Source organism: Dermacentor andersoni, chromosome 2 (genome assembly GCF_023375885.2).
Source record: "Dermacentor andersoni chromosome 2, qqDerAnde1_hic_scaffold, whole genome shotgun sequence".
In the NCBI taxonomy this organism is placed as follows: Eukaryota; Metazoa; Arthropoda; class Arachnida; order Ixodida; family Ixodidae; genus Dermacentor; species Dermacentor andersoni.
This window is the reverse complement of record NC_092815.1, coordinates 25648400-25660719: the sequence shown is the minus strand read 5'-3', so window position 1 is coordinate 25660719 and position 12320 is coordinate 25648400. Positions and strand designations below refer to the sequence as shown.

The following is a 12320-nucleotide window of genomic DNA, read 5'->3' as shown; positions in this document are numbered from 1 at the left end:
ACAAAGAAGCCGAGCGCTTAATCCTGCAGTGTCGGGCTCACTGGAGAAGTCAGGCTGAACTTACTTTGATTTGGATTTCACGCGGGTGAATATGGAAGAGTGGAAGCAAAGGGGGCAAGGGGGAAGCCTCTATTGTTGTTTCTGTCTACAGGCATGACGCTGAATCTAGATTTTGAATTAAGAGTGTGGCTTAGAACTAGTTTATGCTGGTGTTTACTCGGCTAACTTAGCAATATAAGGTTCCCAAGGTCGATAGGAAACAACATTTCATTACTACTGCTGATCAATAGTAACGATTAGCCCATTATAATGCCAGTAACCAATTCGAGCAGCGTTTGTCCCGTGCATTTTATGTCCTTGTTTCTCGTATTTCTTACGCTGTAACCCTATTTCGTAAGGCATACGTTCACGTTAAGCGGGGAATAAAACAGCTGTAGCACACCTGTTGCTTCACACTAGTATTTTCAACAACGAATTACTGCGTTATTATTCATTTATTTCCTTTATTTTACTGTCGCTTGACCAAGGGTATTACAGAGGGGAGTGGGTGAAAAGAAAAAAATGATACAAATAAACACAAACAACAAATTAAGGCAGAAAGAGTCAATGATTAAGGTCAAGTGGATGCTTGGAGCGATGATGTCGGCTGTGGCCATGCGAATTTGTGCGATGTCTTCAATGGCAACAACCGCGCCAGGAAGGTGGTTCCATTCTTGAGCAGTCCTGGGAAGGAAAGGCTCATGACAGGCTGTAGTGCGTCACTGCAAAATTTCAACCTTATGGCAATGATCAATGCGAGGTGAGACATGTGTTGGTGGTGACACAACGTTTCCGCGCCGGTAGGAATTCTGTAAGTGTAATTTGTGAAATGGAGCAAGGCGAAAGCACTTACGACGGGTAGAAAATGGAGGGAGTTGCAAGAAGGTTTTCATAAAAGTTACGCTTGCTGTAAGACTATAACCGCCAAAACAAAAGCGCGAGGCATTATTTTGAACGTGTTCAAGTGATTGAATCAGAGTTCGAGAATGTGGATCCCATATGAACAAAGGGTATTTCATTTTACTCCTAATTAACCTCTTGTATAAAATTAGCTTTAATGATGAAAGAACAGAACAGAAATTTCGCCGAATATAACCTAGCATTCGGTTAGTATTTTTGATTGCGTTATCGATATGTAAAGACCAAGAACGTGTCGAGGTTATATGGACGCGTAAGTGCCTATAAGAAGTTACGACTTGAAAAACAGTTTCATTGCCAGGATTCTCGCGCCGTCACAGTCCATCTTGTGCTAAGATGTTCTGCTACAGCACATGTCGTCGCGGGACCCTTCTTGACACCATTCTTGCATTGCGTAAAGCGTTTGTTCACGTTACTGGTCATGCTGATGTATAAGGAATTACATTCCACGCATGGTGTATTGTGCGAAAAATGGGTAACTTGCGATGTCTCCGCAACGCCTAGACATTCGCGAGATGATGTCTCAGCTTGGTGCTTGGAACGGGGGTTCCGTTCGGCTTTATTTGTGGCACATGGGGGTTTGGTTGCGCGCACTATAGTTTTACCTTTTCCGTGGTATGGATTACCCTTTTCAATTGTTAGTGCTTCTTAACGGGCTTTTCACCAGGTCTTGGCATTGCAGACAGACAAACGCGGGGCGTAGATCACGTGGTGACGATCGTGTCATAGTATTAAACCGCCTGTACCGTGCGAAAACACCTCAAATATCAAACGAAGATCCACGTGCCATTCATGCTTCTAGAGGGAGCCCCCCTCCCTGCCAGGGAATCAGGGTGCCACGCGTAAACGCCTCTGCGTGGGATGCACTGCCTCCAACGTCACCAATTAGGACACGCCGCTTCGGTCAACCATGCCGAATTGCGCCGCACTGAAAAGTAAGGGGGAGAGAGAAAAAAATGGAGGCGGGGCTCGTGACGTAAACGTGACGTGTCCTTTGGTACCAGTATCGGATGAGGTAGGAAAAGAATGTTGCTTGCGAACGATAGTCAAGGTGAAGGGAGAGAGTGTGCACACGTTATTGAAGCTAGCCTCTTGTTATCGTGGTAGTGTTACATTGAAGTTCCTTTAATCTTCTCTAATAATGAACTAATATAAAGAAACGCTTCTGTAAAGCGCTCTCTAGAAAGTGTTCTATAACTTCCAGTATATAAGTAAAACCTCAATACCGTATCTCCTGGCCTTCCGAAGTAAAAACTTCGAGTACATATTCTACTTCAGGTCGCATTTTATCTTCATCTTGATCTGTTTCTTAAGTAGCGTTGTGAGAGTGCTTGTCTGCACTAGCCAGTTCATAATAGACGAAAGATGTCCGGAAGAAGTGCTCGGAAGGCTTGAAACTCGCATTTAGGATGGGGTATGTAGAGTGCGGTCCACCTTTAGAAGGAGCACATGACTGCAGAACCCGCCCGGATTTTTGCCTCTGGCAAGTGTACAACCAGTCGGATACAACTTAAGTCTGCAGTGAAGCCCCGCCCACGCCATCATAACCTCCAATTGCTGTTCCTCCGCGAGGCTCGAAATAGTTCGTACTTCAAACTTTCCCTGTTACCTAAATAAGGCGGTAGCCACAAAAATAAAATAATAAGCGCGTAATTTTGTACGTTTTCACTCGTCTGTTATAGTGGAACGGTGAAAGCCTAATTCTTTATTGAACTGATATGAAACGCTTGCTTCGCTGCAACTATTCATTGTCAAATTTCACTTCAATTGGCAGTGAAGTTTCAGGGGTAAAACGGATCAGCAGTGAGATTAACTGTACAACTCTACTACGGGCTTTTGAAGAGTGAAATGCACAGTCTCCACGCACTTTGTCCATGTCTGTAGCACACCTCATCACTTGCGCCGATGAAACGGCTCTCCAAGAACAGGAGATGCTCCAGAGGTATCAAGTACGACTCCATTTTGAAATGGTCTCATGACGACAATTTTGTGTGCTTATGGGATTGAGTGAGAGCCGCACGTTCGAGTGCACCCTTTAACAGTGGACCAGACTGCACCTTCCTGAATGCGCACATTTCACGTACCTAGAAACATCCACTTTCTCGGAAACGTTCCGCCAAGGTGTCGAAGAGTGGTGTTCCGCTACCTGAATTGTAAATTGAAAGGATGGTTCCACGTTCCACGATGACTGTGCTTTCTGACTACAGCACATGCGCAATTGTTCACATGGTAAAGGAACAGCTGTGGATTCAGCTGAAATGAGTAGATCTCGGCGCTCTCTTTTCATTGTTATGCTCAATCAATACGCATAAAGTACATGCGCAAGCAGCAGTACCAATTGGGAGTTAGGGTATCGTTTATGTATGAGAAATTTTAAAGACGTGCCACCGCTACGACGCCATGTAAAATATCAATGAAATTAAGATAATCGCAGTGGAATCATCACCATCTCGGTGGCTGCTTCAGTGGCCATGGTGGTCCTCTGCTTAGCACCAGGTCGTGAGTCCACTTCTCACCCGCAGCGGCCGCATCTCATCCCATTATGGTGGAGCGCAGGCAAGCTGATCTGCTCTTCGTCTTGTGTACAAATTAGAGTGCACCAAGTGGTCGAGGAAATCCATAGAGCCCTTCACTGCGGCGTCCCTCATAGTTCGCACGACCAATCAATCAATCAATCAATCAATCAATCAATCAATCAATCAATCAATCAATCAATCAATCAATCAATCAATCAATCAATCAATCAATCAATCAATCAATCAATCAATCAATCAATCAATCAATCAATCAATCAATCAATCAATCAATCAATCAATCAATCAGTGGACCTGTCTGTGCCTTTTCCTTCTCTTGTTTGTGTTCGTGCCTTGAACGCGGCAGGTTCAGCCAGCCGATGTTGAGCCGTGTCTCAGCCGCGCATCGCTGGCGCAGGTGATTCGCGAGCGGATCCCGCGGACGCCAGCCATCGAGGAGTTCTACCGGAGCCGGTTCGGCATGTTCACGGTGCGCAGCAGCGCCGACACCGACGACCACGCAGCGCTCATCAAAGTCGAGTGCGTATGGCGGACCACGCTTGTGCCCGAACTCACGCGGCGTGTGCAAGCGGCGACGTTTCTCATACGTGTACGAGCGGTGGCAGAAAGCAGTTCGGGCACTGCAGTCGCTCACGCGCAATAGCAATTCGCATGTAGAGTGAGCGCCGCCGGGCGCCTTTTCCAGTAATCATTTATCGCGGTGTGTGCATTCTAATGTGACTCGTTAAGCATGAGCCACGAGCTTTCCTGCTTCAGATTTCGTCTCCTCACAACACTTGAGTGCCCTGCTTAAACTTTAAGCCAGAGTGACGTGCTTAATACATTTTGTTACCTGGCACGGAGTAAACGGATCTTGCCATCTCGATGTGGAATTTGCGGGAAATTCAGGTAATGCCCTATGTTAGGTTATGTTTATGGCCTATGGCAGTTTGTGTCTGTACATCACAGTGCATCTTTGCAGCAATCGAATGCCAGTCATTCAACACTACATTTATCACAAAGCTTTCTGCGTTACATAGAGTAACATCAGAACGTAACGAACTAGCGCCCCCTATAGGGGCCGCGAGCGCAAGACGTCATTTTTTCTTCCCTATGTAAGGCTGCATTCAGTGAATTACAATTTACGCGGGGATGTAGACTCTACTGGACCAACCACGCGTCCAGCATGTAGAAATATAAGCTTATGCAGCCGAGCTTTGAGGTTTGGCCAGTTAGAATGCAGGCGAGAGCTTTCACGGAGAAGGAACGCGCGGAAGTAAACATTTCACCAAAGTGGCTAGAAAGCTTTCGTATTCCCACACGTAAGCATTCTTAAGTGTGTGTGCCAAATTTGTTGTTTCATACTGGGAGAAACAAAATCTAGTTCAAGTGCAGATATAAACCCATCAACGTAAAGAAACGTTTGCACGCGCGGTATACATTTAGGTGGTACTGATATCGCGGGTGTTTATCCTGGCCACAGCGGCCGCATTTCATTGGAGACGAAATTCGGTGCACCTTAAAGACCCCCAGGCGTCGTCTACTACGGCGTGCCTCATAATCAGGTCGTGGTTTTGGCACGTAAGACCCCAGAATTTTTTTTATCGGGGGTGTTTGGGGACAGCTCCAACATCTTATCGTGGGGACGATTCTTGCAACTTTCGTTCTTTTATTGAAAGGGGAGGGGGTCATGATTATACTCACCGATTGGTTGTACACAGTGACCTTTTTTTCACTGCTTGCGCTATCGCTAGAATGTGGAATTCCACATGTATGCTTGTTGCTGAATGTGGTAAATTTTTGAAGGTTACAGTTGGCATCATGCTGATGGGTTTCTACATACAAAACAAGTTATTAAGAAGAAAACTCCGAGAAACACTAGCATGGAGAGGAGAAATCTAAATTGTGATTCACATAGAAAGGGTTCTAAGTAGCAAGTAAACTTTAACAGCAATAACATGTTGGGCTTGTTGAAAAGTAATTACCACTTTGAGTCTAGAACAAACTACTTATTTGTTAGACGTGGACCTTTTTGTTCGGTCTTGTGATAACTGCGTTTCACGGCCTTAGCCCGTAGGTGGGAAGGCACGGGAATTCACTGCTGTAAAGCTCGGCAGACGCGGGCGAACTATCTATAGGAATGGTCGTTCTGAAGGGCTTCCGTTCTGACGTGTTCATCCATTGGCAGGAAATGCTGTGCGGCGTAGTAGGAGGGATGATCGAATGGCGCGTAGTCGGGAAATATCGCTGAAGCAGCATATCGAGCTATTTCAAATCGAAGAGTTCTTGGCGCGTCATTTCTATTACAAGCGGCTTACGGGTTCACTGCATTTAATAATTTCCTGTGCCGAATTCCAGTATAGTCGCAGTGAGGGATTTCAACGTCAACAACTAAGTTTAAAATATATTAGACGCGAGACCTCAAACGATCGAATTACTTTTGCCTAATATCTGCTGGCAAAACATTTGGCATAACGAGAAAATCTCTAACATGCCGGAAAGATTTTCATGAACAAGGTGACGTGAAGCGGCACGATTTTGTCCTACACATGAGTGAGCTTACACTATGACGAGTAAATAGTAGCTAGGTTCACTCTGATTCTGGCGGCAACCGAAAAATATGCTCCAAAATTGATAGTTTCTACAGGACTCTTTGTGGAAAGCGAAAATTAATTTTGCACCAACTTCATGCAAGGAGGCATGACAGTATTTTAAACCGACGGTGTTGCTAGCTATATATGATCCATGCACCTGTGTTCAACCTCGGGTTGGTCGGACCGCATAATAGTAGCGGCTGCTCCATGTACTACCGCCAGATTTCTTTCTCCCTTGTATAATGCTCTGTAGGCTGGTGCTCAATGTTATGGCACTGTTTGCACTCTCTCTGGTCACGCTGGCTTACTTGAACGCCTTCTATAGTGAGTATCAAATCCATTTTTAAGATAGTTATTTTTTTTAGTGTGCTGATTACTTACACGTTGATCAGTAATCATTGCCGACGTTAGGCGAACGTGAGTGTGTCACTAATAATTTTTGTTAGAAATTTACCGTTACAGCCATCGTATGGACCCGGAGGTTTCCCTCCCTCCTAACTACCCCAATAAAAAAAATTGTGTTGAGGGAATTCCCACTAGGATCTGGTGCTCAGTTTACCGTTACGTCAAAGTTCCCCCCAAAAAGGGCTGCCACCCTTGATATGCATCAAAATTCTTTTTTTCGTCATACTTTGATAATTATGTACCTTGTTGAATACACCCTACTTCCGCCGGTAAGATTGTCACGCTTGTGCCATAACTGTAATAGAATTGTGTAGGTTTGCTTGCCGTGCTGCGAAAGGATGCGTGGCACGGGTTACATTGAAGACGAGAAGCAGAGGATGGACTTTGTAGAGTGGGATACCCTTATAAAGGTTTACGGATGCCCGGCGCGAATAAAATTCTGCTCCATGTGGAAAGCAAGGTGCTCTTTATGCTTGACCAAACAACACAAATGACGCTGCAAGCAGTTTGCACTAATATCATGGGAATTCCGGAGTATTTGTCAGCGCGGAAATTCGCAAAGGCAAAGCGCGGTTAGGGTCGGCGGTGACTTGCTGGTTAGCAATATGTGTGCTACTTTGGGAAGGAAGGGAGTTTCTACTTTTGTGCCAGTACAGAAAGGATGTCGTTCCTTGCTTAGTTCTTTTATGATTCTGACCGACAAATGAAATCATTGTGCACTGACGACGTGATAAACCAGCGCTGAGCGTTGTTTTGTTTCTCTTGCTGCCTTCGAGACTAATATTGTGTAGTATTTAACAAAATTATTTCCACTGAGATTTACTTTCAATATAGCTTCCATTAGATGTGCCACTTAGTCCACAACTCCTGCATTAGTTCCAGCATGAAGTTCCCAACCTCTGTCTGCAGATGCAGCTCCACCAGCGTCCGTGGGCCCGATTATGTATCCTGTCGTCCGTTGGTGCGATGTCTGTCGTATTTTTATCCAATGAAAGCACTTAATTATCTCATTAGAGCATCCCAGTGTGCTCTGTAGCCTAGTCACCTAATGGTAACCTGCAGGACACGAGACAGCAGGGGGGCCGACAATAACATGCGTTCAAAATATGAGAAGAAAGGAGCTTAACCTAGGGGCCCAATTGGTACGACTGATATGGCTGACTGATATGACTGATATGACGATGTGACAGATATATGATTGATATGGCTGCTTATAATATGACGTTCAAAATATGTAACACACAGAACGATGTGAAAAGTCAAACGGCGCTGTGCAGCTTGTACGACCTCTCATGCCTTTGAAAAGGTGGCAGAAAATTCGACGTTATTGGACAGCGCCCCGTGCTCTCCCTACGGACGAAGTACATACGCAACTTCGAATTTAACCTAAAAAAAAAAAAGATTCTTGGGGCCTCAGTGCTGAACGTTTTATTTTCGGTGTGTGGTCTCGAACGTTTATTTCCTCGGATGAAAAGGACGAATGTGTTTTTTTTTCGTGCAAGTCGCTTTGTAGATGGCGAAACAAAAAATAATAACATCGCACACTAAATGAAATGGCGCCACAAAACAAATGGCAAAATTAGGCCTTTGAATTGCCCTATTTTAACATAAATGCGATAACATGCTTCGGAGGATGCACGAAGCAGGTATCTTTATCGCCTGTTCAAGCCAGACGTGACCAACGAGATATCTGATGCGATGGTCATGTGTGGCTTGAAGAGGCGTATATAGAGTGCACCTTTCTTGGCGCCACAGAGTTTCACTCTATGCCTACTACTAGGGCTGAGGAGCGCAACCCGGACGAAGGACCAAAGGAAGTGGACGACACGAGCGCATACTTCCTTTTGTCCTTCGTCCAGGTCCCGGTGCCCACCCCTAGGAATATGTTCTATCACCAACTCGCCCAGCGAGCTTTATTAATTCACTCTATGCTTGGCGCCTCGCGATTGGGCCTCGCGATGACACCTAGGCTGCGCTGAAGTGGCAGAGCATGATGACATGAAGCTATGTTGGAGAGCCAACTGTAGTAAGAATTTTGGAACCTCAGCAGGCTGCTCTGGCCTAGAGCGCGGCAGCCTTGAACTTTTGAGCATTGAAATTGGACGTATGCCACATTTCACTGCGGCAACGACGCTGGAGAATCACGGTGCTAACAACTGGCCTAACACTATATAAAGAAGAAGAAATTTTATTAAAAAGAATGGTCCGGCAGTTTTTGCTGAGGCCACCACAACAAAACCTGCCGGACCATTCTTTCTAATAAGGCTTCTTCTTCTTCTTCTTCTTCTTCCATAAAATGCACATGCGATGCATGGACATTCTCAAAGTCAACAATTGTTGCGTTGTTACGGCATGGACTACAGGGGACGTGTTTTATTTGTAAGTCGCCTTTCCTTTCTGGTTAAGTTGGGCGCTTCATTCCATTTTGCGTCTTATACTTTTATGCGTTTCCCGCCTTTTCCTTTCCGCTTCAGCTCAATAAGCCTTGAAGTTGTTTGAACAACTACAATGCTAGCTTTGCCAAGGTGTTAAAAGGATCCTTTTTCTCATTGAGGAAGTAAAAAATCTTTCTCCGGATTTCTCGCAAGTGATAAGTTCAATGATACGTAGTAAATGAACATGTATGATCACAGGCTGGTTTTTATTTAGCACTTGGAACATGTGCTTCAATGTGATAAATACACGATACATTATTAGTGGTACCATGGAGACGTAACCGATCGCCGTTAGCGATTTACCCTGACAGTAGTACCCGCTCCATGAAGCAATCTAGCGAAAAAGTGCGATTTTTCCTGTCATGACGATGTTTCAGCAAAGCTTAGCAAAAAATAAAGCGGTACGTGAAGCTTGGAGTCCTGTATGGCGTACCAAGGGTATACACAGGCGAGATGATAAAACACTGAAGCGCATTGGGAAAGCAGCATCCTCATCAAATGAATTTCACAGAAAACAGAATTATACAGGCACCCGGTTGACTGTTGTGTCCTTGCACAGAGTTCTACTTTTGTCTATAGAAAGTACAGATTGCCTACCGACAGAGGTCAACCGGTCAATTTCTTTGTCTTTTTATGTCCGCAGACATTTGAACGACCCCCCCCCCCCCTTTTTTTTTTTTTTGCCGAAAGCCCATGTCGTATAGAAATACATCAAACAAAAGCGCTAAGCTACAAGTCTGCAACCCGAGATGTTCCAGTAAACCAATCTTAGACTTTCCAGCAATGCCTAAACAAATATGTTTGTTGTTGTAACCCATACCACCAAACAAATGTGGAATGCGACTCAAGTTTTTCTGACGAGCTACGCAGTCGTACAGTGCGCGCGGCCGAACACTTCTTTGTTCTGCCTCGGTCTCATCATCTCCGGTAGTATCGCATTCGATGGTTGTTGAGCTGTCTGCCACACTTGCACTCCAATTTTTTGACTAGGATTGTTTTTTCTCTGTCTTACCGGATTTTGTTGCTCGGGCCGGACGACAGGCCTGACACCGACCTCGTGTTTGGTGCCGAAGAGCCTGACCTCAACAAGCATGCAGGGAGCTTGGTACTCACCAACACCTCGGACAGCCACGTCGCGTTCAAGGTACGGCGGGCTTTTGCCGCTAGTTTACGCTTAGGAACAGCGCTGCCTGCAAAAGACTTTCAGGCCAATAAAGTCGGCAGTGAGCAATATTTAAGCGCAGATTGAGTATGGCTTTGGTTTGGGCTACTTGATTTATTCGAAAGCACAGGCCAGACAGCACGAGAGAGAGAGAAAAAAAAAGAGACAGAAAGGACACGTAAAGCAAGTCGTTGTTTCTCGCGTGGTGCTTGACGTATATTTTCAAAAAGAAGACATTTGAGGCAGCGTTGTATGAATAGTGAAATTTCCAAATTTTATCTAATACGAACATTCCAGAAAAACTACTTTCGTATATTGAATCGAATACCGAATGTTTTCGCATTCTTCAAGTGACTAAAGAAAGGTTGCACGCAGCGCGTTTGGTAAACAAACCTTATTTACATTATTTAATACATGTAATACCATTTACAAGTAACTTTGAGTTGGTCCAGCACCTTACATTTCACAAAAAAGCGGAAATGTGATCATAACTTAAATGGGATGATATCTGGTTTACCGTGACGGTTATAGGTAAAGAAAAGAAAATGCACGCCACCAGGTGCACGGAGGGCGTCGTGTTCGTTGAAGTGTAGTACTACGGATATACAGCATCGCACATTGGTTTAAAGGGATACAAACACGGTGGTCTTGGCCAAGCAAAGAAAGATAATGACTTGTGATGATTTGTACACATGCTGTCGAAATGCTGATGGATAACAGCAACCCACGGCGGGAAACATAAAGTTGCACTTGATATTAGGCGAGCGCGATTGTCAAAGTAACACGCACTTACGAGTATCTGCCGTTGTATGACACATCGTTCAAACAGCCCTAGACAAGGGATCGCAAAATTAGAGAACCTGACAGAAGCTACTGCGTCCTCACTTCTGCCGTCATTTAAAAATTGCGTTTGCAGAGTTGGCAAAAGTGCCAGTTCTGCGTCATTCTATTGCGGAAGTGCTAGGGACCACCGTAGGATAATTTGGGTGATACCTCCACTCAAAGCTTTATTTTTCCGGAGTCACCAATCTGCAAAATAATGTCAAACCTGACAGATAGTGGAAGTTAAATTGCCATTTCAGATGATGCATATAGCTGCTAAGAGAAGAATTTCATCAGAAATGTTTAACACCGCCTAAAGGAACTGTCGGTCAAATGGATCGATTTCTACCGGCGCGGTGGCGAAAGAGTCATAGCATCAATATGCATTTCTTCCACTTTAAGCGTCGTATTACATCATGACGGCGCCGAGTCGAGAAAGGAATGGGCAAGTCATTCTCTGTCGATCTTATTTTCAGATTAAGACAAATAACATCGATGGATACAAGGTAAAGCCATTCTTTGGGATCATTCCTCTCAACAGCACGGTGAGCGTCAATGTGGCCCAAAATCCAGGTACGAAAACGTGAGCGCATGCGTCGTTGCACCCGAAAGGTGAAATTTCTTAAGTCATTTTGCATACGGGAATTTAAACACAAAAAGAAAGAACTTGTGTCTAGCGTGGGAAACGTTTATGGCAAGCTTGCTTGCGATTTTAGGAGTGTGGCATTGTACTGCTGAGTTGGACGTCGAGGGTTCGTTCCCGGCCGCAGCAGCCGCATATATATGGGGACGAAAAGACAAAAAAAAAAAAAAAAACGCTTGTGTACTTAGATTTAGCAGCAAAATAATGCGCACCAGGCTGCTCAAAATAATTTCGGAGACCACCACTGCGGCGTGCCTCATAATCAAATCATTGTTTTGGCACTAAAATGCCAGAAGTTAATTCTATAATCGATTGCGAGTTAATAAAATACACAGTGATCATTAACGGCAAATTTTTAATGAAGACACATTTTGTACATCGGAGTCAACATTGCCTGACTTTGTTTAATCCAGTCCAGATACTGGACTACCTTTTGCATGCATCGCTCTAGCTGGGCCCTGCCCCCCCCCCCCCCTTTTACCTCCCCCTCCCCTTCCGTAATTATCTCGTTAATGTAGCAGTTTGGAGGCGCATTTTGATTCGGACCCCGAAATATTAGGCCCTTTTATTAACTAAAATAAAATTATTTTTCACTATATATTTCTTGTACTGCTCGCTGCCTTCGTATGATAGTTATACAACAAAATACTGGGCCCTTGAAATACAAAAAGTTTGGTAGCTAATACCCGATATGTAAAATCTGTAATCTACCTGGAAGTACTCAAAGCGGCGCCAAGTAGTGTAAGGTCACGTACACGTCACACAATTTCGATGTCAGCTTTTTCTTGC

General features: G+C 44.6%; 1 protein-coding gene across 2 annotated transcripts in view; it reads left to right on the top strand.

The window, feature by feature from the left end:
• The window catches only part of LOC126542573 (motile sperm domain-containing protein 2-like), a 57430-nt gene that overhangs the window by 35927 nt on the left and 9183 nt on the right, over window positions 1–12320 (top strand). The window contains exons 9-11 of one of the 2 annotated variants that reach the window (XM_050189713.3): window positions 3838–4010; window positions 9946–10048; window positions 11365–11461. In XM_050189713.3, the coding sequence (XP_050045670.1) occupies window positions 3838–4010; window positions 9946–10048; window positions 11365–11461 (373 nt within the window). The remainder of the gene's footprint in view (window positions 1–3837; window positions 4011–9945; window positions 10049–11364; window positions 11462–12320) is intronic. The other variant, XM_050189714.3, reaches the window with a different exon arrangement.